Genomic DNA, 25,103 nt, shown 5'->3' on the forward strand with positions numbered 1-25,103 from the left:
TCCTCTTACCCTCAATCAGAGAAGTATTTCTGTGGATTCCTAACTTGCAATATGGAAATATTCCTACTGGCTTCATGGGGATTCATGTGACTAAAGTTATGCTCTTGCTTTGTCAGCTTTGTGTAGAGGGAAAAAGTGTTTATACTTATGTTTAAGGTGGTGTAATAGCTCTGAGAAGGAACTCCTCCAATGGAGCTGAGAGCATTTAGTTGCAGGAATGCAATGATTAGAGGGAAAGCATTCACTAAAAAGAAGTATTGTTTTGCATAATGAAAATCCTGCTTCTATCCCATGGGTAGCATAATATTTAGCCTGCCATTTAAGTCACGCAGAGTAATTACCCTCACCTCCATTGAGTTCAACTTGAATCCACAACAACTCCCCATACAGTGTACGGCAGCGAGAGCTGTTCCCAGATTCGTACTGGCTATAGCACCCAGTAATGCTTAGTTGATCCATCTTATCTTGAACAGTGACCCGCTTCTGTGCCGTCACGTGCCATTCGCTGGTGGTGCATTCCACAAAAACAGTAAATTCTCCAGGCGATGAATATCTATATGTGACGTTGCTGACCAGTCTAGAATAGAAAGAGAACAGCTGCTTGTTGTGGAAGACTGTCCTGGGAAGTCCTTAGCCTTACCTGGTAACAGTGGTCACGGTTCCCAAATTTCTGACCTGACTGAGCCCTCCTGCAATCACTGTAATCCCTCGTTTATTTACATAGAATTTTATGGTTGAAGATTGTTCCTTTGTTCCAGCTATGGTGTCATTAAGGATACATATCAGGGGTGGTCATTCTCAAAGCATGTCTGTAAGGATGGATACATTTTGCTGTAAAGTAAGTAGGTTACAGTTCAATAACATGTGGCATTAGATCTCGTTTGTGTCTTGTTGGCTTTGAGCACAGACGTGTGACTAGGCACATTAGAACATGTAATGGTGCCCTTAATTTCTCTATTCTTTGTTTTATTCCCAATTTACCATCTCTTAGATATAGCAGTGGAAGCTGAGATTGCTCAGCATTTTGTCAGAGTACTCCCTTGCTCTTTTTTTTTTTTTTATATGCAGCTGCTTCTATACTTGCCCACGCTGGCAAAAATATCTCTTCACTCCTGGGCCTGGTGCAGCTCTGGTCATGATAGCAATAGGAGATGAATGGATATGAAAAAGTCTGTGGTAGCTGCTATTATTACTAACAAGCACAGGGCGATGGTGAAAAGAACCTCAGGATATCCTTCTGGAATGACATACACCAGGGAAGGCAAATAAGTGATATTCCTGACACTATTCTCTCTGAACTATTTATATTCTTATCATGGTACCACCGAGCAAATGCAAAGAAAGATCAGGACATACCATTCTTGACAATGCATATGTTTCATTAGCTGTTTTAATGAAGAAAAAGGTTTCATTCTAACTGGACTTCAAAAAAATGCCAGTGACAAGACCAGAAAAGGCAATCCCTGCAAGAGTGGGTATCAAACTGGGCACAGATATCAGATGAGAATGACTGTGAGCCATTTAGTAGGGGGGTAAAAGGGCTTCCCATAAAAACAGCCAGCCTCTGCTTGCAGCTAACAAACATATTTCACTTCAAGATTCACTAGCAAAGATTTTTTTTCAAGTTCTTTACAGCTACAGGCCTGCGTCTGTAGCTCTGAAAGAATGTTTACTATTTCTAGTATGTTACTACTTTTTCGTTTTCATTCTTCTACTCTTGTTTTTCTATTTGACTCAAATAGGATTCCATTAGTAGACAAATAAATTTCTAGAGCCATTCTCTGTCATTCCTAGCACTAGGACAAAAACTGATTTTTAAATCCAGCAGAAACATGTTTGAGCCTTTAAAGACACAATTTTTATGCAATTAAAATAAAAGAAAAACTCCAGAATGCCATTGTATTATTTTAAGTGTTATTAAAAAATACTCCTTAAACTTAAGAAAATAATGCTTGCCTGTTTCTTTGGCAATTACTGACATGTTTTCAGTAATTTTGTGTGCTTAGGGTCTGGAATAAATTCCCTTAGTAAGAAACAGGAATTGTATTAAACAGAAGAAAGACTGTGGTTGGCAGCTTGACATAAAATTTTGTATTAATTTCAGAACAAGTTTCTGCAGAATCCAAATGTCTTGTATGTATGGTCTATTATTAATCTAGTTGATTTTTAACATCTCATTTAAGAGTCTTGAAGCATTCAACAAAATGCAAGCAGTGAAATTTACTGGGTGTCTGATGATACATGAAGGATATATCTTACGTTAGAGGGTAGTAAGGATCAATAGTGTGGCCGTCTCCAGTGCTAATGATACAGGAAAGGTTGCCAGAGTATGGAGAGAGCAGCCAGTTCAAACTGACCATGATATTTTCAAAGACAAAGCATGTATCTGTTACAACCAGCTGCAGACCTGTAAAACATAATGACAGGATTCAGTGCCATTGTTTGCCTACATTTCTTACATAATTCAATTAATTTTCATGTATTGAGAGCAGGCCTTCTCCAAAACAGAGTTGATACTGCTGCTAATTTGAGTGCTTTAGTGGTGTGACAGGGAGCTGATTCTTTTCCGTACCTAGTGGTCCAGATTCTTGTTGGAACATAATTTCATTTAAGTGTGTGCTATGTGTCTGAATTTCCTGGCTTTGTATCCTACCAAAACCCCCAGTTAGGACAGGGAACCTACATTTGTGTGCCCATTTTTAGTGGTCACCGCTCTTCCAGGTTCTTCCCCGAGGATGGAGCAGTGATTTTTAAGATAAATATCAATGGTCACGGTGTTACAGCAAAGAGCAGAACAGGCTTTTGGCGTTGACAGCCCCCTCCCGCTTACCTTCCTTGCAGTGGTACTGAATAGACAAATAGCTTCCAGCAGCTGGACAAGGATCTCCAAAGAAAGTGCCATCCGCTGCCACCTGGCAGGCCTGAAGACCATGACACTGGCCTGGAAAGAAGGACCATCTTTGACTGTCATAACAGCTCAGATGAGAGATGACTCCAGAAACAAAAAGGGGAGGGGGAGCAATATCACGTCACTGATTTCTAGACAAAAACTCCCACATCACTTTGACTTCAGTGTGTTGCTTATTGCCTGGTATTTCTTAGCACCGTTCCACTTTATTGGCATAAAGCTGAATTAGAGAGGGTTTAATTTTGGCTGGAAGCCCAAAGAATCACCAGAGGGACAGGCCACAGTCACTGTTTAGTCTGGCAAGCCTGGAGCCCTGTAGCTCCAGCAGGCTGTCTGCTTGGCACACGGCAGGCAGCAGCAGATCCCGCCTGCGCTCCCGTCCCCGTGGGTGCCAGCCTCTTCACCCCTCCTGCTTTGGAGTTAGGTTTGTCTGGATGTGTTGGCTTCCATCTCTGTCAAACCTGGGGTCTCCCACGGAGTTCATCAGGGTATTGGTGTGCCCACGTGTTTTCTTCACGCAGTGAGAGGAACCCTTGTTCTCCATTTGCTCCCCCTCTCCTTCTCTGAATCTTTGCTCCTTGCAAAATCCCTCCTTTCCATCCAGCCTCCTGTGGGAACCTCCTCCATATCAGTTCTCTGTGATTCCCTTCATTTTAGGAATAATCCACTTTCCTAGTCACTAACTCTACTGAAATTCAAGATAAAATATTTTAGGGACAGGGAACTTTGGCATGCACTCTGTGCTTCTGACAAGCAATGCCATAAGGTACTACCTGCTACTTCGTCTTTGACACTGATCCAGCTACAGTCTTCATCTGTGTCGTACTGGAGAGGAGTCTCCGATGACACACAGTAGTGAGGGGTCTTCCGCCCATAGAAGCTCTCTCCAATTTGAATAACTTCTCCTGATCCACACTGTACAGTGGCATTGTAATTATCACAAGCAATGCTCTGGCCAGATTCTGATAGGGAAAAAAAAGCCAGATTTAACTTTTTGAATTTCTGACAAATCTTGCTACAACTCTCCTCCATTTTTTTGTTTCTCTCTTTTAAGCGAAACAATTAAGAAAATGGAAAAAAGAACAAAGAATAAAATATTTTTGCTTTTTAAAAATCCAAAAGAAGAGATTTATGGCTTTTACTGTCTTAAATAAAAATTTGACAGCATTTTAAAAATTATTTATTTTATTACATTTAAAAATTGTTTTTATAATAATATAATAATATATAATTATATTAGATAATTATTATATTATTTAATTATTTGTTATTTAAGAACATATTTTTAATTTAAAAAATAAACATTTTTGTGGAAAACACTTAGCATTTATTTGACCTGCAGTACTGGAATGTTTAAAGTTACTCCTTACTTCCGAAAGAGCCTTGTGGCGGTGTGTGATTTGCACGATATTCAGGTAATTGCTCTGGAGCATAGTTTGCATGTTAAGAATGGGACCTGATCCCGTTTCTGCTACAGAGACACCTTTGTTCCTGTGTGATATTTGACTGACTTCATTCAGCAGGACTGCTCAAATGAGGAAGGTCATATCTCTCAATGCATACACCTCATTCTTTGATTAGTCTGGGACAGTTAATGATCTTTCAGAATTCTTAGTATCCTGTGGTAATCAGGATACTTAAAACCCTGAAGAGGAGGACGGGAAAGACTGCTCTCCTATGGGAGTGTTGCAAAAGAATGTTTTTGTTTCAGCTGTCTCAGGTTTAAATACATCCTCCTCCAGTTGCTGTTTTGATCATTCCCCTTAAGTACCTTGATTACAGTGCCAGTGTGTGCACACCGCAGTAATTGTGGGCTATTGTTATTTAAAGGCTAAATCTAAGCCTGGCTGTAACTATAGCAACATGATCAGTTTACAGATTAGAGCTCTCTAAATAAGCTTGAAAAATAATTTGCTGTTGAATTCTAATACGGACTATCATCTCATGCATTTTTTTGTTCTTTACTTTGTATAGAGAGTTCCCATAGTATTTGCTGTCTCAGCAACTTTAAAATGGAAAAATGTACAGAACATGGTTTGTGTTCCTAGGTGCAAACCCTGGTTCAATACATGTGTTTTTACCACAAGGAATTGCTAACCTACAGAGCACCAAATGGTAGGATAGAAATAATAAGAAATAATAATAATAAGGAAAGTTTTTACTTGCATTGAGAAACACAAATAATGCTAGGATAGATGACCAAAGAAAGGATGAAGGCAGAACACTGTCTGGTTAGTTGTTTGTACACTTATACCTATCTCAGATGATCAAGTAGATAAGTTATCCTTTTCGTTTGAAGTTTCAAACTCAATGTGAACCAAGCCTCACAGCAGCTGTGTGTGAAGGTGTTAAGTATCACTATGCCCATTTTACAGAGAGACAAACTTAAGCACTGTCAGGTTGCAGGAACGTCCAAACATTCAATGCCCAGGGAAACTAATGAAAATATTGCCTCTGTTTCTTTGAGATATTAGATCTAACTCCTTGCATGCAAAGCTGGTAAAAGAGGAGTCTACTCTATTATTGAAATATGTATGATGTGTATTAATGGACATGGGCTGTAGATACTGAAAACAAGGCTATGATTGCCTCAATCTGTTCTTGGTTTCCTGGGTAATGGAATGATGGATGTAGTGTAGGACATTGTGGCTCAATAATGCAAACACTCTTTGAATTTAATGGGCTTTAAGTCAGATCCTATGGTAACAGATGATAGTTTCCTTACAAACAGATAGTTGTCTACTGTAGCTGAAATGGAAAAATAATTTTAGTCTGTTTTTGCAAGGAAAATATGCTTAAGGGATTGTGCTGTCTGCCAATTTCCTCTCCCCCAATCATTTTTAATGTTAGTCATCTTCAGCCAAATTTGATGTATAGATATAAACCTCACAACACCCTAAAATTTCATGAAAATCAATAGCTAGGCAGAAGAGAAAGAGCTACATCACTGCCTCTATTAGGGGTAGGGGTTATAACCCCATGCTTATCTGTTCCACCATGTGGGATTCAACTGGCCAGCATGTACAGCGGGGGCTCTGAGGCACCTGCAGAACTGCAGGGGGGGGAAAAGTATTTGCAGAGATGGGACGTGCTGGGGATATGGGAGTGAACTGGGAGCGCTGAGGAGGAGGGTAGGGAGGGAAAATCAGGACGGGAAACAAAACATTATTAGTTTTGCTGATCGTGGGATGACTTGTTAGTTATGTCAGAAGTAGTACAGTACTGGACCAGGGCAATAGCACTGCTAGGGCTTGTGGTAACCTGTACTTGCATATTGGATTCGAAAATTTTTTTTTATATTAGTGAGCCTACATCCAGACTGTCCTTCCAGTGCTTGTGACCTTAGTACTAGTTACAGTTTAAAATGCTTGGCTAATGTGCAAAGTGTGAGGAACACAAATTCCCCTCTTATCTATATGTTGAATGGGATGATACTGCCAGCATCCCTTTCTGGGACTGTTTGTTCCAAGTCACAATTTAAGGGACACAATGTCTGTAGATTTTCTGTCTGAGCACTAAAATGCCACCAGGACAGGTCCCCGTCTGCTTCCTTATCCTGGAGAAGCCCTTGAACTTCACCTGATGGAAGGGTCTGAGAAGAAACAAGAAAAACTTGCTCTCACTTTTGCTTACTCCAGGCTGCTAGGAGTGGTGTCTCTGGAAACCTGGCTGTATTTTTGCTTCAGTTACAAATGGAAATTATTTTGGCACATATTTATGATTAAGAGTATGTTTACAGGGCAGTCATACAGGTCCCACCTAGCTCAGGTACTATGGTATTGTGGGAGTTTAGTCTTGCAACCGTGCTATTAGGCACTACTCAAAGTGGCTTTTAACTACGTAGCTTACGTCTGCTGTAGACATGGACTGCTACCCATTTCGATTCACTCCCAGATCCATTTCTATTTTACTAGCCCTCTATTGGAAACTTGGACCTTAACGGCTAGTTGCTGAGCGCCTACATCTCCCAGTGATTTCAGGGTTCGTCCTTTCTTTGGATCAGATCTTACATCAGTGCATTGGAAAAAGAGCACCTGCTGGGGTTATATGGCTTTTTGCTTGTTCACTTTTAATAAGCTTTATCAAGTTATTGCACAGCCGCTATGAAAGCAACAAGGCAAGTTATGCACAGTTGTGAACGTGGCATGCTCACTTCTCCGTTCCAGCTGTTGTGTGTCTTACCAAACTCGCAAATGAAGTCAAATTCCTGGCTGCAATTTTCAGTCACACCCCACTGATACTTGGCATTCTTCAGGATGTACCCACACGTGGATGAGAAGGGAGACGGCTGATCCTTGTACCAGTTACTGTAGTGTATATTTGAAGTGTCCAGCCAAATCATTGACCCTGTGAACAAAGTAATCGTGTCCTGAATGTTTATTTTCCACAGTAACACAATTACAGAGTCAGAGCCTGCAGCGCAGGACTGTAGCCCTGCTCCTACTGCGGCAGAGGTGGTTTAGTCTGCGTAGGGATCTTCAATTACATTTTGTATTTAACCGGACATAATCGCTAAGAGAGACACCGCCCCTTCCCCCTGAGCTCCTGGCCTCAAGATTCCACCATTTCCCTTGCATCAGATCTTGCAGCAGTTCCTAGCGTGATGAGTTGGCTCAGCTTCCTCTTCTGCTGGAGAACTAACCCAGCACATTCTTTTCACTGGGTCAGCAAGCTGATCTAATTCACCACCACAAGATCTGATGGAAAGGGTGACAAATGCAACTGGGAAGCAAAGCAGGCAATTAAAACATCTTAATATAAATCTGAAGTTACAGCAACAAAAGACAGTGGCTTTTCAGCAGATATCTACAGAGGGACGGATTGCATTTGTTGTCACATTAAGTAAGCATCATGGGCTGATACAGTTTTAAAGAAGACATGATTTCAAAATCACCTACCGTCAGAAGTTTCATTCAGCAAGGAGTTTGAGATCAGTCCTATCCACCATTCCTGATCCTCAGCAATATGTTTTTGCAAGAACTCTTGAGTTTCCTCATTTTCAATAAAGACAAGGTGCCCCCCTCCTCTCTCACACCAGCTCTGGGCACTTGTGAAGGTACGCTGGAGTCTAACAAACTCATAGCATGAACGGTCGAAAGCTAGCTGGTACTTCGAGCAAGGGATTCCTTCATCAACGGTTGCCTCCTCCACAGCCAAGCATACAGCGAGAGAAATTAGAACTGCAATCCCAAGCCACATTCTCAGCTCAGTGCCCTGTGTGGTACTGGTCTTGCTTATCACATCACCACTCTTTTTGCTGCCTTCTTCAAAAGCTTGAGATATCATCCTTGTCATGTCATCAGCATTTCTCCTTCCTCTTTTCTGCTTGCAACAATAGCAGCAATAGAACGTGGAACAGATTGCTTCTAACATATAACGGTGATTGCATCTGAGGATACACACAACAAGTGTTGATGCTAAATCACTGCAATGGCCATTGTGAGGCCTGTTGCATAAATGTCTCATTCCATGTGAAGTCAGTTTGAAGAGAAGACATTAGAGTAGTGCTTTCCTCATGAGCAGAGGAGATAAAGTTGATATATGCTGCTATTGGACACATGGGAAAATGAGATAAAGCGCCTACATCAAAGGCATGATTGTGTGAACATTAAAGCTGGAGGTCTTTACAACAACAACAACAAAAAGATACAATAGTAAGAATGAGAGGAGAGTGAGGAAAAGGAGGAACACAAGGAGTTAGGAGATAGGAAAACACACAGTGCTCCTCTAGATGCATTTAATTGTTTTGGATTGCTTTATTTTTAATAATTATTATTTGAGGTGCTTCTTTTGCATGCTAATTATTTGAGGTGCTTCTTTTGGATGCTAATGCAATGTCTACAATTATTGTATCGTATTCATCCTGTCCACCTGTTTACACATACGCAGGTCCATCTCAGCTGTCCCAAGTAAGCTTCATTTTGAAGCCTTGTGTCTGTTTAGAATTCCACATGCCAAGTGAAATGCTCCCATCATCCCTTAAAAGCTAAGCTGCTTAACTATATAGAGCTACAGTATTCATACCTGCTAGGAGGTAGAAGGGAAGGCCAGAAGTTAAAATAGTGATTTAGAAAAGATTAAAGTATTGCCTTAATCATCAGAGCTGCTTGGGAGCCCCGTGTGCACATTCCAAAGGCTGCTGATGGACTTTGGGAAGCCAGCCCAGCAACATTTAGGAGCTGAAATCCCTAAGTGCTTCTGAACTTCCTTACAAAAGATAGATACCCATCAGGTTTACAAGGCCACTGGATTAGCAGAAATACAGTACAAATAAGGATCTTTAGCTATTGCAGTCCTCCTGTCCTCGGCATTAACTCCATTGAATTTGATGCAATTATCATTAATTTATACCACCATAACCTGACACTGAAAGAACATGCACTTATATTTAGACATGGATCAGCGAGCCAGATACTGCATCACAGAGGCGCAGGAAGCAGGGATGTTTGGTTGAATTCCCGCATTGCAGAAATGCCACTTGCATTGCACTATTGAGCTGAAAGTAATGCACATATCACACAGTGCACCAGTCCAGCTCTAACTCTCTAAAGCTTTCTTGCAAAGTAAAGTATGTGTACTGCATCCAGTAAGCATTTAAGAGTGATCTTCAATCCCAAGACCTTTCTGGACCTCCAGTTCATAGTCACCTTGCTCAGCTAGATAAAGCAGGACTATGATCAGGGTTTTCAAGATAAAGTCTACAGAAAAGTGTTTAATGGGTAGGACAATTGTGGGGGAGGAGAGGAAAGGGGAAGAAAATGCACTGTGATGGAGGGATGGACACTATGCTGGACGTCCCCTTTCCTACCGCACTTGAAAATCAAGACTTACCTCAGCTATGGAACCCTTGGAGCAGATCCCACATTAATTTCTGACTGATTAATAGGGAAGGCTGATGGAGCAGCTGAGATGTGAATATTCAGACTGGGTTTCCCAGCTCTGGGGAAGGCCAATCCATATTCTAATTAGCTGATGGATCTGGCCCAGCCATTGCCTAGACATCCATCCCCTTCCTGGAAGAGACCATATAACTATGATTATCAGCTGGTTCTGTTGCAGATGTCTGCAAATTAGAAGACCCTTTTGAGCTGCATACAAAACTTCATAGGCTTCAGTTTGGGAACCCCCAGCCCAACTGTTTTATATTCAAGCTATTGCAGAAGTCAGAGCTGAGGACAGCTGCTGTTCAGTTAGTCGACCACTGTATATTTTCATGACATTTCCTTCAGAGTCCTTGCTTCTTCTTGGGCCGTGCTGACTTCCCAGGCTTGGAGAAACTGGCAGCCAGCCCTCCCATTTTGTCCTCTTAGATATGAGAAACACAGCTTGTTTCTGAAAACACAGGTGTGATGAAGGAGACTGTACTTAAACGTGTCTGGCTCAGTGGTACAGACTATGCATTTCCAGTAGGTGCCATTAAGTCACATTTGTGATAAACGGATTCTGTAGCATTGTCCAGTTCTCTCTCTGCAACTGGAAATTTGACTACATGAACATACTGCTAAAAATGCCAGAGCTGGAGGTGCCACAGGCACAGATTCCTCTGTGAATCTGCTCCAAAGCCACTGAAATTAATGGAAGTCTTGTCTCTGGTTTGACAGATTTTGAAACAGGCCCCAAAAAAGAACAAATAATGTTTGGAAATGTCTACAAATAAAGCCAAGCTCTCCAAGTGAGTCTACTGTTGGCAATTTCTACAGCAGTGTGAATTTTGTTCCTAATCTACGGTTGCTATAAGTAACTCTGCAACTGCCTGCAGCAGATGGGGAATGGAAGAAAGACAGTTTCCCTCTTTTGCAGTTTGTTAACTTCATCTATTATAGTGCCAGTAAAGCAGACTGTCAGCTTATTCTGTTTACCACGAGGAAGAGAAAAGCATTTACAGAAAAGAAAATACTGCTTTAAAAGCATCAAAATTAGCAACTAGGGTCCTCAGGCAGAGAGAAAATTCCTGAAAGCTCTTGTCACTCATAAGTGAAAAATGGCTTGATTTCAAATAAACAGTGTTGCTTGAATTTACCATTTTGTAGGAAACACGCTTTTTGCATTTTTCCTCAACAGAAAGGCATTTTTTATAAATAGTTTTCTTATGCCAGAAGTCCACATGGAAGCTTCACAGTATAATGGCTTATTGAGTTTTTTTGCTATTTGCCTTTTTGTAGCTGGCTGAATTGAAATAATTTAAACAGTTTAAGAAATTACTTAAATAGTCAGATATGCTAGTGTGGAAGAGACAAAATGGTGCACCTGGCTGTGTAATCTCATCTTGCATTTCAATAGGGAGTCACAGAAGCGCTTAATTAAACCTCTCTCATTGTCTCAAGGGGGTGGCTGGCAATTACAGTAAGTTCTCCTCTTCTGGCTGCCCATGGGAGCGTAACTGACCCCGAACAGGTATTGTAAAGCCACTCCGGTGTCTTCAGGGAACTGTCAAGCATAATGTCAGCTATATAGATTTTGGATCCAGTGAAACCATTCACTTGCTGGGTTTTGTTTGCCTTTTGCGTAGTTCTGAAGAACTGGGGCAGACTCACAAAAGGGAAGTCTGTACTTAAGCATTTTTTTAAGGAGCTGAACCCTTCGCGTATAGCCAAGACTTGTTAATCCTTGTTCAGTTATAGCTGTCTGCCTGAAAGGCTGATGTAGCAACCACCCTTACAGCACGTGTTAAGTACCAGTGACTTAAACTAAAACACATTCACCAGCTAAAATAAGGCTTGCAAAGCAATTGTGTTTTGCAAGCTTTGACTAGAAATTAGTGACAAAGCTTTCTCAATAATTTCACACCCTCACTCCAAGCTGCGATAAAGCTATGAATAACTCCTTTGTTTGTGAACTCTCTTGCGTCTGTTGGAATAAATCTTTCATTTTTCTCAGAAATGTTAGGGGGCCCTGCAGATCTCTTACAGAGTCCTAACTTGCCCTTGTGAGTTACACCAGAGGGTGGCCATCAAGAGAAAGTTTCTTCAGAAAAGCGTGCTATATAAAACGTCACAGAAGACAATGATGAATGATTTATTTTATCCTGGTTTTCAAATGGATCGTTCAAGGTTTATTAATTTTGTTGTTGTTGTTGTTGGAGTAGAAGCTGTTGAGGTGAAAGAAAACTGAAGCATATTTTGTTTATGATGCTGAAAAGGTTAATAGGTGTTAAAAAAAATAATGGTGGCCTACATTAAGATTCTGTAAGGGAACCTTCTAGGTGGTGTTCACCACTGCTAAAAATTGAACCCCTCAAGATGAGCTCAGTTTTGGTAGCCACATATCAAAGTACTCATAATCAAAATAATTATTTTTTTTTAAATCTAAGCTTATATATGTAAATTATATGCCTTTTGGAAAGTTTAGCTTTATATGCCTAAATCCTTGAAGAACAGGAGATGAGCACACACAATGCTTATTTAACATATGTGGGTGTGGTAGGCTTGCCTTGACACCTTTGCAAATCAGTCTTTCATGCCCCAAATTAGGCACCAAGCACTGGATTGCAACTTTTGAAAATACAAGCCTGAATTCTTGTTCAACATAATCGATATCTCTATAGCTCAGGGCCCCCTCAATCCAGCTGCAAATTTCTCCGTGACCAACTGCTTCTATTTATTATGAGAACCGGGCTCATTCATAAGGCTTTTCTATTTCTGAACTTTGGTGTCCCAGACCTGAGAAAAATCAGTTCCAGAGTTTCACGGGGCTATTGGAGAGCTTGGTGCTCAGACAAGGAGGAGAGGCATGGTGCTGCCACTGACTTCAGGGTGGTCCCGATTTGTACCCTAGTGCAGATTACAGCTGCATCATGACAGCCTCAGAGCATCCTGTGATTCAAAAGGCCATTGCAGCACAGCAGAATAGCTTGACAATCCTTAACAGAGGCCAGAAAGTACGAGACTTGAACAGTTAAGGAAGTGAAGAGCTGCCAATGGGAAGGAATAAATCAAACCCCTGTTCATTTTGGCTGTTGTTCATTTGCCTTGAGCAAGAGCAAGTAAATTTACTCTCTATAGGAGGATACTACCATCTTTACATTCCTGCATATCACTGAATGTCATGTATAGATTTTATCAGGAATAGAAATATATATCTCTGTTGTATGAATTGAATAATCATATAAATGTAAAATCGATTTATATTACTTTGGGTTTCAGGTAGAAAAAAGATAATTTTCAGGTAACATTAACTTGAGACAAGATTGTGAGTGGTTCCTTTTAGTGTGCCACATACACTTCCGCAGCGTGCAGAACTGCCTCTTGAAAAGATCTGCTTCAGCATTCCCCGAACAGGTAGGAAGTACTGAGCACTGAGCAGACTGTGCAGAAAGGGATGGAGAAAAGCCCCTAAGTAGACCTACATCTTCCATCTCTCCAGCTGGCTTTAAAAAAACCCATCTGCCAATTAGTTTAAGAAGGTGGGTCACAATCACTCTTCCTTCTTTGCTGCTCTTCTGGGCTGCTTGTCCTGATAGTGAGATCCAGTTATTTGCTGACTCAAAAGGGTTTGTTTTTGTTGTTGAACTCCTGTCTAATTTTCCATGTGGCAACACATTGAACTTACCAGTGAGCCCTGCCAAGTTGCAATTTTGATGTTATCTTGCTTAGAAAAACAGGGAAAACAATTCTTATCTTTACAGAGTGCAATAATTAAATTAGACATTCCGGGTGCAATAATTAAATTAGACATCCAGGGTGCAATAATTAAATTAGACGTTCATGCCTGGCACGATGGGGTCAGGATAAAGATAAGTAGCACTACATTCAGGAGTTGCTGCGTTGGACATAATTTCCGTTTATAGGAGGTGTATGGTTACCTTCTGGCACAATTGTTGCCTGGATAAGTCCCTGAGGATCTTCTCCTAGGAACTGTCCCTTCAGAAGCATCTAGGATTGCCTTTGGGCTTGTAGCTTGACTTTCCTCACCTGCCGTACTGCTGGTGCCTCAATAACCCCCCTTTCCCAGCTAGTTCCTACGTTTTATTGCCTTCCACAGCAGGACTTCGACTATTGGGAAGAAGAGGATAAGTGTGCCCCATAAGAACATTCATGGAGCTAAGGTTATTGATGGCTAAGGTTAGCCTTGAATTCGCAGAGGAAGTAGCGGAGCTATCTAAAGCATCTGCTGACACCTCATGCGTTCTTATGATCATGACTAAGTGGCACAATTTAGATGTACCATTATCTTATATCTTAATAAGAGAACTGCTCTAAGATTTGAAAGTACCCTCTTTAGGTAAAACATTAACTGGTAGATACAAATGGACTGAACTTTTCCCAGCATGCACAAAGAGGCAAAAAAAATTTGCTTGGATCTGAATCTACAGCCATCACAACTCCACTCGTGTCTCTGCAGTCACTCCAGATTTCCATAAGCGTAAGACTGGCCAGATTTCTAAAGCAGTCCAGCTTCCACCCCTTCTTTTTTTAATTAATTTTGTTATACATTTTTCTTCTGCTTGTTATGAGCTATTTCTGAGCTTACAGGACATGAAAACAGAAAGAAAAAAGCTGTGTTACAAGCTGTTTTCATTAATAATGTCTCTCATCAATAGATATCCAACACATTACAAAAAAGAGATCAGCTTCACAGTCCCCATAATGAGAAGACTAGAGGTCCAGCAATCTCTCCATTCAGGAACACTGCTTTTGTGTTAAGCATTCTACACTCAGATGCCACCTGACTAAAACCAGAAAACAGTTCTTTTTCATTTTTCTTTTATGTTCTCCCAAAGGCATACAGTAGGCTAAAAGGTAGGACAACGTGTAGCAGCATTAACTTCTGTCACTGTAAATGTCTGTAACGCAATTTCTACACCTTCAGTCACGGAAGTGAATGCCAACCTTCATGTTGTCATCCTGCCCGCTTGAAAACACATTACCGAACTGTATAACATATTCAATATTAAAACATGTAAATAGTCTTGGGATCTTGAAAGGTGCAGATGAGGTTATAAAAGTCTTATGGTGAGGAAGTTTATGTGGATACTGTGGCTGTTTACTTGTTCAAGTGTCTCGTGTTTAAATGTTTTGGCATTTAAATGCTTGGGCATTTAAGTATGGGTACTAGTTGGATACTAGTTGGGTGGGCCAGCAGTTCTGTGCCTCAGCACTTGAAGAGTTTTAATACTGTTATATTATATTTTTATTTCAATGAACAAGCCAGTATTTCTGGTGATATTTATTAAAAATATGACTGTAGTAGAAGAAAAAAGTATTTTTATTTATCACCAAAAAAAATTGGAATCTCACAAAAATCTCTCAAAAAATTAAAGTCTCGCCCAGAAAATTAAAATTTCACAAAACCAATTATTTTGATCCAAACAAAACCTGGTCAGAATAATATATGGAAACTATTGTTATTTAACTTTTAACACACCATATTAGTAGTTTGTCTTTGCAATTATACTTGGACAGCACAGGAGGGGTATTCCTAGATAGTGCTGGTGGCATTTCTCTGAAATGGGGTCGTGTCAACAAGACAGTATTTATCAAAGATTAGAGCTTACATTTCCTAGCACAGTGAGATAACAATCAGTGTGGTTTCAGAAAGAACGACCCTAAAGTTCATTTCAATTTTACTATTGGAGTCTTTATTTGGTAATAATAGATAACAGTTGATAATTGAAAGTGCTTAGAACAGCTTAAAGTCATATTCAGGTAATTTGACCTTTGTTAATGGGCTTTAATTAGAACTCGAATTTGATAAGAGAAAGGTTGACGTTAAATTTAATTAAGTACTTATATTTCAATATAGAGATAAGGAAAAATATTGGTCTCTCTCTGATTTATAAGGTAATGACCTGCTTCTTGTGTAAATGAACCAAAAGTACAAAGGTAGGCACATCGCAATGACATTATTGTTACACTAGGAATTTAGTTAACCAGCTCCTCTGCCTTAAGAAATTTTGTTTCCATTGAGCACAGAGATCACACCCTAAATGTCACCCCCAGCCTTGCACGGCCACAGGGTACAACCAGACCAATGCTGGGCAGGGGAGTGCTTTGCTCCAAAGGTGTCTTCATGGCCCTTTTTAAGTTTGGGAGAGAAGCTGAAGGCACTCAGAGACTGGAGGGAAGCGAAAGCAAAAAGAACCCAAAAGGAAGCAGCTTGTAGCCTTCAGCACAATTGTGTAAAGTAGAAAAAAATATAGTGGAGAAAACCTGCCTGAGGTGGGGAGCTGGTGACTTCAAAAATGTTGTCCTGAGGGGTGGATAGAGAGAGGAAACTGTGGGGAGAAATGCCAGATTTGGTTGGGGGAAGATTCGTATTTGACGGATTCTGCAATTGGATAGTGTTTGTAAATGAGGTCAAGCATCAGGAGAGGCTATTCAAACCATGGGACTGGATCATTTGCATTAAGGCTTACATTTGCAATATTCCTTACCGGGAAGAGTAAGATAGCACAGCCTCCCTGAGTTTATAATGTTTTGCTAAACATTATACATATGAGTTATGATGTGTCTGGTAAACCCAAAATCAAAGGGCCGCGGGGTGGTCTCTCCAGAGGGCTCTATTTCCTCTGTGTCCTCTAGAACATGGAGTTCTATAACCTTCTCTATGCTCTCATCAAACACATGTTTTTACAAATGGAGAAGGAACATTGTGAAATAATAAAACTGGAAAAGTCACCTAATCCACATCTACGTCTGCTGATAATTACACATTATACTTGTAAATCGATACATTGATATTTCTCCATTTCAATGTAAAAAGGGGGAAATTACACAGTTAGCAAGAAAATTCATCTCTCCCTACCTTACTAACTGCTTATCTGTCATTAGCATGATGAAAACAACAAAAAAAAATGTGGTTTACTGCTAAATAAAGTCTTTTTCACTGACAAGCAGGAAAAATGGACTTTGCCAGGCCTCCTTATTTAAGTTGTACAAAATATGGGACAAAACTTTCAGGCACAGACACCTGAAATTAGCTACCAAAACACATTTGGGTTGATTTCAAAAGTTGCTGGATATCTGCAGCTCCTTGTTCTCCCATTCAAATGACTTTTAACAAGGTTTCCAATTATCTCATCTTGACTGAATCTTAAACTAGATGAACAATCATGGTGAAGAAGGGCAAAAGTGGTTCGAATTAAACTTTTTTGTTGCTTGCTTGCTCTATGGAAATCTGCTTGGCACTGCTACAGATTAGGCTGCTCACAGGTCAGAAAATTGAAACTGCAGCACTAAGAGCTGTGGCCACGTAAATCGATGAGGATACGCTGAAGAGAACATATTAAAGCAAAGCAGAACATCATGGACAGAGAAAATGTCCCCGTGGCCTAGTGGAAGTGCAGCTAGATGGCTTTGCTTTTTTGCCAGATCCTTTTCAGTCTCTAACATGGCTGAAAAATCCCTTATTGGCTTTCTGTATACAAGTAAGTCCACGTCTCAATACACGCGCACACACACGCACACACACACACTCTCACATGTATGTGTAGATACATATACAAGCATATAATGTGTGTGTATGTTTATGTATATATACCCGCATATGTGTATGTATGTGGACTTTGATACCCTTCGTTTCCTGCAGCCTTCTCGTTCAATCCTGCTGTTTCTTTATTAATACTACTGACTCCAACAAAGCCCATATATTTTCTTTTTTAATCTGGCTTTTTATTTTGTTATCACCTGTTTCTGTCAGTGCTTTCCAAACGGAGACAAAGGCATGCTGTCCTGTTGATCGCCAAAGTGAAGACAGGCCATCAAACAGTCAATAGGGTAGGAAGAGAGGAGCAATGTATGTGCATAACAAGTGTGTCAGAGCAGTCAAGTGTAGCACAATTTGTGTTTTAAATAAAATAAATGTGTATATTTATAAAAGATGAGTCAGCCTTAAGAAGTGATGTTAAAACATTTTGGAAACAACCGTGATTTAGCTGAAAAAAATTGGATTTTAGGGTAACCTTATATGACATTGCATAATATATAATTGTGCAAAGAATCTTTTTATCCTTCATGTTCAGCAGAGCCTATGATTTGCTCTGCAATCACATGCTTTATATTGAAATAATTCTTTTCCCAGAGGATTTTAAAATTAACAACATTGAACTCAGTTAAGTACCTTATCTAGAAACAAAAGTATGAAGTTAAAAATCCCCTTTATTTTTAATGATTCCCGCCATACTTTCACGGAGTGGATTCAGGTCACATATGGGAGAATATGTCACAGTGATTATTTGTGAAAAGTTGTTTAATTCAAAGATGTGCCACTCAGTTCACTCTGGAACAGCTTGTATGTAAAGAAACACAGCACATGACTGTTCAGTGATGATATTTTGTTAATTAATAGAATAGCCCCGTTTAAATTTCACAGAATGGAAAGAAAAGGATGACACCCTGCTCAGAAATGTTTGTCACTCCCAAAGAGCCAAATTCAGAACAGTGGGTAGAGATTTCTTTTTCTCTCCCCACCTGCCAAATGGGGCAAGCACCCCTACGCAGCGCCTAAAAGTTGATCTGAAATGCTGAAGGTGATGTTTCAGAGTCATTCTGCCCGACTCCCTGGGTGTGCCTGGCTGCTTCGGAGAGATAGGTTCATAAGGAGCAAAGGGGCGAGTTACATTTTTCTTACTTCTTTGAATCAGTGAAAGAGTTCATTTTAATGAGAATGGGCAAGAATTACAACGTATGTGCCAGGGATTAAAGATCAGCTATTATAGATTGTCAGTCTATCAGCCACCGGCCGCTAGCTCGCACTGCACTTTGACCTTATCTTTATATGTAACAGGAAAGAGCTGTTCGCAGCCCAGACCGGAGGGGACCGCTACGGCTGAAGGAGCAGCTGGGCAGAGGACAAAGAAACTGGTTATTGCGTGAGAGATGGATACGATATTTGGTAGAAATAAAGACGAACATCCAGAGCCCATAAAAGCAGAGGTGCAAGGTAAGTGAAAGAAAATCTGTTCCAATATGTGCAGTTACGTTGGTGTTTTGAAATAATGTCAACACTGAAACACTGGTTTACCCAAGACAACACTGAAAAGGGAAACTGAGAAAGCAACAAACGTAAGTGAATTTTGTTTAAAGGACTGATCTCAGATAACATCTATGCCCCGGCTGTGGGATTTTTCTCACTTCATAGGCATTTCTGTGTACTTTCCCCAACAGTCGGTTTGAACAAGATTCACTGAAGTCGCTGGGTTTAATCTGGTGACACCCCCTCCCCCACGGCTCTGCTCAGGCTTTCGGTTTCTCCTCTCGGTAACCTTTCCCTACCCTCCCTCTGTCGCTCACACTCTTCCTTGCCTCCTGGAGAGAGTCACTAAAATCCGGACTCTTCAACAACAGTACTTCTAAGTAGAAAAGCAGCAGTAATGGATGCCACCGTGTACCATTAAAAAGAGGGTTCAGAAGTTAATCCAGTAAAAACTGCACAATATCCTTCAGTGAGATAGTTTAAAGTGGCTCTCTAGGGATGAACGCTTGATCAATCTATTATTTTTACTGCTTTTTTTACTTTACAGAGGAGTTTTTTGCTACAGCTACAGGAGAGGTTTGTTGCTGAGAACCCCTGTTTAGTAAATGTATGCTTCGTTGTTTGTAATACGTAGTCCAAGAAATGGTGTGCATCTAATACCAATTTTAACGTCACTTCCCAAGTACAAGACTTACTTAAAAAGACGACAATTAAAACTTGCATGACTTTGTTGTTGTTGTTCGGTTTGGTGGCTGGATTGGAAAAGATTTTGTTTCAGGTCAGACAAAGTGCTTTGTTGTAATTCGCAGTGGTTTTATACCTTTCAATTTTTTTTTACTCAAGATAAAAACTTATTATTGAAACATTTGAAGTTGTTTGCAAACAAACCATTTTTCAGACCACATCTGTATTATGGGATGTTTTAGTTGAACAAAGACTGCATATTTCAGTAAATAAAATAATGTATACAAAATATTCCTTCATTGGTAATGATGATTCAGTATTTACCAATTATGAAAACTATAGAGAACCTTGACATCTTTAAATATTTTGTTAGCCCTGAGCTCTGCCAGTATTTTGGCTCCTTGCTACTCAGTATGTACACTGTAAATATGACCCATACTTCTCATGTCAGCCGTAATTTAACCCATGCTCTCCTAAACACTGTATGGCCATGTGACTGTATGAGACTCTGTTGCTATGATAGTTAATAAACTTCCAAGTATTTGGAGATTTTACTGTGTCACTTTTGTGTCCTCACATGGTACAGAAAAGCATTATCTCCACTTCAGATAAAAGTCTGAAGCGAAAAAGATACAAGGTCCAGTTTTTTAAATCTGTTTAAGCGCTTTAGGATGCTGATTGGTACCCAGTGTGACTTATAGAAATTCTTAATTCCCACTAAGACGAATTTTCATCTGAAAAACCTCACTAGATGACCCTTTGCTCCATGCTTTTCATACTGGAATTGTGCCAGAAATTACAGTGAATCACACCAGAAGTTTCAGAAGCTGCATGAAGTCCACCGTGCCTTCAAAGAGGATCCCTTTTTTTCCCGGTTTATCTCTTGCAGTGAAATTATTTTATTGGCCTGTCCTGGAACTTTTTGAGCACCATTATTCTGATATAGAGGAATAATCTCTGAACAAAATTTTTAGCCCTAGGAGCTGCAAGGTGTTCACTGAATCGCAGAAATACCTGCTTTTCTTGAATGATGGGCCCCAAAGCAGAAGATAGTTTTACTGGGTCAAAATCCCACAGGACCTCATACGCAGCAGAAATGTTATATTTTCACCTCAGGGAAAGAAGGACTGGTTGCAGCAAGACCACATGCAGTCAGCCCCAACTCAGTGTTAGCCAAAGGTTTGCTGCAGCCCATGCTCACTGCACAGATTTACAATCCTAAATGGCATTGGTAGGAGGGTAGGAGCACAGAAGACTACGCTCACTGCACTGCAGTTGCCCATAGTACTGGAGAAACAGCAGAGCCTACAATCTTCTATTGCCAAATAACAGAAAACTCTAGAAAGGGAAGTGGCAAGAAGAGCAATGCTTGTATTTTAGGCATATAAGCAGACTAAACTTGTTCAGCAATTAATGTTCCGTAGTCAGCCAAACAAACATTGTGTATCTATTTTGAATATATACTTTCTTAAGATCATAATCCTATTTTTTCTGAAAGATTCTTTTCTTTTGCTAACTTGTGATTTCCTCACTGTCTTCTTACCAACTATTTTTAGTTACTCAAGTTTTGTGGAATGATCTGCATTAAGGGTTAAACCTTGTTCATCTTACACAAAAAAAGTACTATAATTATTGCATTGGAAATTCTTGTATTAGAAAGGCAAGTAAGGTTTGGTTTTCAAGGCTCTTCTAGAATGTAATAATAATAATAACAATAATAACGAAAGTCCATCCATTGTGTCAACAACTTTGTATCTTCCCGATGTATTCCAGAACTGTAACCCTAATGAAGTTGTGTGAGTATTGTGGCATACGATATTAGTTGGTTAGCCTGACTGAGAATATATTTCAGGTAAAGCTCACATTTACTCCATATCCTTCCTTTGCATTTGCATGGTTTTTCCTTGTATCCTTAATGTCGTTTGTTTGAAGAAATGGAAAACATCCTTGTCTCCCTTACCTAAAAAGGTCAAAATTCAGGAAATATTCTCTTAGAGAGTGGCCAAAGTCCCTTTAGGATCTCAGAAAGTCTTGCAGCAAAACAGTTGTTACCTCTCTGCAACTGCATCAGCTTTGACAAAACTGAGTATTTCCATAGGAGGACATTTCTGTCTGTTGTAAAGAGAGTATTAACAAGAAAGTGTGTCAACATATTCGACATGGGGTCACAAACTAAACGATAAGGAGAATTAAGAGTTCTGAATAGCTTTTTATGCAGAGACAATGTTCAGTGCAGGAATTGTGTGGAAAAGTAGTATGTGATCTTAGATATTCCCTCTGGAGGCAGACACACAAAGAAGCAAGTGAAGCTTTTAATTGAATATCTGATATGCTTTTGTTCAGCTTTTTAACCCTAATGACATACCTTAATTGTTGTTGTTCTGCGTGTCAAATGGTAGGTAATTTATTTCTTGCAGTGATTTGATGAGGAACATTTCTTATTCAAACCTCAACAGTACTTACATATTTTCAGTATAGTATTCCTACCCTTTATTTGTGTTCAAAACACCAACATTAAGACTAGTGTCACAAAAGCACTCCCAAAATGACACTACATTATGCTGTGTAATTTAATTAATGAAATTTTTACTGGAATTCATTTAGCCTGAAGTTTAAATTGATGTACTGAAGGCCAATGCAAGTCATATAACCTATAAAATATGTTTATTTCTGATAAGCTCCTGCTTTTCCTGGCATGAGTAAAAGGGTTTAAATGTATCACTTTAAAATCGGAGTGCAGGAAAGAAAGGTCCAACTTTATTTACTTCCTGATGTTTAGCAAATTACATTCCAGCCATTTCATCTTCATATAGTGATCTCATATAGCAATATTCGTGCAGAACATTACTAGTGCCACATTTTTGAGCAGGTCATATTTTAGTTAACCCGAACTCCAACATAACTATATGCCATTACAAATCTTAACACACCCATAGTCTGTCTGCCTATATGAAGCCTATGCCCTTAGGAAAATTGTCCTGTAACACGCCCCTCACCTAAATGAATGAATACTGGTATCTCCTTTTTGTTTATAGGTCAGTTGCCCACTTGGTTGCAAGGGATGCTTCTCCGAAATGGCCCAGGGATGCACACCATAGGGGACACTAAGTATAACCACTGGTTTGATGGCTTGGCTCTGCTGCACAGCTTTACATTTAAAAATGGTAAGTTGTTGTACATCAGATTAAAAAAAGCTCAACAACCCAAATCCTGGTGCCTTATGTTGCTAATTCTGTTTTGAGTTTGATTAGCATTAGACTGGTGCAGGTTTTGTCTGCAGAGTGGCATGTGTGGTGAGGCGGTAACCGCTTTGGGGAAAGTCTCTCCAAACATGCACTCACACCTCACTCTCCACAGCAGCAGCAGGAGTGTCTCTGCAGGGCTGTTACCAGAGACAGATGATGTCCTTTTTTCTGGAGTGCCGAAGTTCGCTGTTGTCTGCACTGCAGGATAGCCTGCAGCCAGCTCTGAGCAGGTCACTGCAGGGCAGCCTTTGCCTTCCACCCAGAGCAAGAAAACCTCCATTGTTTCAAACGGGATCAACCAAAAGTACTGTAATATCCAGAAGGTTCTTCTATTGTGGATGAACAACCTAGTTTCAGAGAAGACTAGCATTCCCCTTTTGGGAGTTGGTTGCAGCTGTAACAGCTGCCAGGAGAGAAACTGGGCCACTGTGTCACTTCACAAATCAAACCTCACTTATGTATACTTGACACCCCTACAAGCAGTCCTCCTACGTGTCATCCTTCTGGAGGGAAAGCAGGCAGCTCCTCTATCCAAAACAATTTCATTTTTTGTTGTCAGTTAAAGCATTTTTTATCAGTTCAGCTGTTTTACAGTGTGAGGCAGGATGTTTTACACCTAGATTCTTGCTGAAAAAAGTATGTATCTATAAAAGAACTGGGTTTTACTCCTGTCATCCTCCATTCCTAGTGTTTACTTTTTAGTTTCCATTTCTATGATCAGAGGCATTTAATACAACTGTGGGATCTCCTTGCCTGTCCAGCTCTACGTCCTTAACAAAATAACCTATAAAGAAATGACCAGTGCTTTTTAAATTGCCAGTGTATTTTACTTACCTAAAGGAAACAGAGCTCAGTTAGTTCAAGCGTAGTGGTCCATTAAATTGGTTAGGATAGACGTTGCTTCAAGCAATTTGTTACTCTCTCATAACTAAATTTTTCCAATACAGAAGATTTATCACCACCCACACATTGATGCATAATTAATCATTTTTACACAGATTGTTTTGGTTTACTGGAAGGGTTTATCCAAATCCCTCCTTTCCTCTCCCCAGTCCCCCAGTATTGTCCAAATGTGTTGGGAATGAAGGAAGCTAGGCAAATTGTTACCAATCTCAGCAGCCACAAGAACAGTCCTGGGTTCCTTAGAGAGCTGAAAAAGCCTTCCAAAACAGGGAGTTAGGGGCATTGTTGGTTTCGTTGAAAACTTTTCTTAGCTAAAGGACATCTGCTTGAAAAACTCTTCCTCTGACTTTATCTGTGCTAATTTTCTAAAGAACTCAGTACGAAATGTGATTGAATCCTGTTTGGCCTTTGTCAGGTGAAGTTTACTACAGAAGTAAGTATCTCCGAAGTGACACGTACAACTCCAACATAGAAGCAAACCGGATTGTGGTGTCTGAATTTGGAACTATGGCTTATCCAGATCCGTGCAAAAACATATTTGCCAAGTAAGCAATGCTTTTTCCAGCAAGATTCTTCTATCTACTTCTCTCTCCAGCACAGATGTCTTTCTGTTTACCCTTGGCACATATTTACAAATAGAAAATTTGGTTTGTAAATTTACAATTGCTAAATATTGAAAAGGCCAAGAGATATATCCAGCACTGTACTATCTATGGGTTATTCTAAGGGAAATATTTTAAATTCATTTTATCAGCAATATTGGCTGTTTTATTCACTATTGCAAGTAGGTTTTGTTGTAATTTTGAAAAAACAAATATTTTCTTTTTCAAGTGTTTCACAGAAGTTTATAAAAATGACACTCTGTAAGGGGAGAAGCAGCAAGAAAGGAAAAGACAAAGAGATGGGGAAGGAATTAATGCAAAGTTTATTCAACAAAAAGAAGAAAAGCATCAATCACTTTAAAAAAATCAGAAAAACTTCTGGATTAAAGACCACTTTTACAAAGAAAAAGAAAGTGATGAAAAATTTCCATTGTTTCTTGAGTCCTGTGCAGTGCTTTGAAGGACTGCACCCATAGGCCTGAGCTAATCTTACGTTCAAAATCGGAACCACATGGGATCACTGCAATAGCTACTTTCAGACCATTAGAAAGGATGACAGGCTGTATATGAGAGGCAAGGTGTAAGCCGTCACGTTATCGCCTGTCTTGTAAAACTGGCTGTGGATATTCCCTGACAAATGCCAAGTAGCTTACCCATCTCTTCTTTCTGGCTGAACTACCTCTAATGACCTTGAATTTCATGTTTGGTAAGAACATATGCATGGATAGTTATTGCGAAATAGTTGATATGTTGTAAGTTATTACCCTGAGATAAGACGCTTTTCTTCCCTCTTCCAGCACATAGGTAACACTGGCATTTTAAGTTTGAAAGCGGTATAAGCAAATTTGT

At 39.9% G+C, this 25,103-nt stretch overlaps 2 protein-coding genes across 2 annotated transcripts in view; one reads left to right on the forward strand and one right to left on the reverse strand.

Moving 5' to 3' along the window:
* The window catches only part of PKD1L3 (polycystin 1 like 3, transient receptor potential channel interacting), a 42,597-nt gene extending 34,403 nt beyond the window's left edge, over positions 1-8,194 (reverse strand). Inside the window, exons 1-6 of the mRNA XM_087739933.1 lie at positions 7,807-8,194; positions 7,091-7,255; positions 3,682-3,870; positions 2,831-2,941; positions 2,260-2,407; positions 348-568 (exon numbers count right to left, since the gene is read on the reverse strand). Of these exons, the coding sequence (XP_087596059.1) occupies positions 348-568; positions 2,260-2,407; positions 2,831-2,941; positions 3,682-3,870; positions 7,091-7,255; positions 7,807-8,194 (1,222 nt within the window). The remainder of the gene's footprint in view (positions 1-347; positions 569-2,259; positions 2,408-2,830; positions 2,942-3,681; positions 3,871-7,090; positions 7,256-7,806) is intronic.
* The window catches only part of BCO1 (beta-carotene oxygenase 1), a 70,061-nt gene that overhangs the window by 33,137 nt on the left and 11,821 nt on the right, over positions 1-25,103 (forward strand). Inside the window, exons 2-4 of the mRNA XM_009467213.2 lie at positions 18,632-18,787; positions 22,540-22,668; positions 24,068-24,197. Of these exons, the coding sequence (XP_009465488.1) occupies positions 18,724-18,787; positions 22,540-22,668; positions 24,068-24,197 (323 nt within the window). The 5' untranslated portion in view covers positions 18,632-18,723. The remainder of the gene's footprint in view (positions 1-18,631; positions 18,788-22,539; positions 22,669-24,067; positions 24,198-25,103) is intronic.

The sequence above is a fragment of the Nipponia nippon genome, unplaced genomic scaffold (genome assembly GCF_047370975.1).
Source record: "Nipponia nippon isolate SJK-2023a ecotype South Korea unplaced genomic scaffold, ASM4737097v1 scaffold_7, whole genome shotgun sequence".
In the NCBI taxonomy this organism is placed as follows: Eukaryota; Metazoa; Chordata; class Aves; order Pelecaniformes; family Threskiornithidae; genus Nipponia; species Nipponia nippon.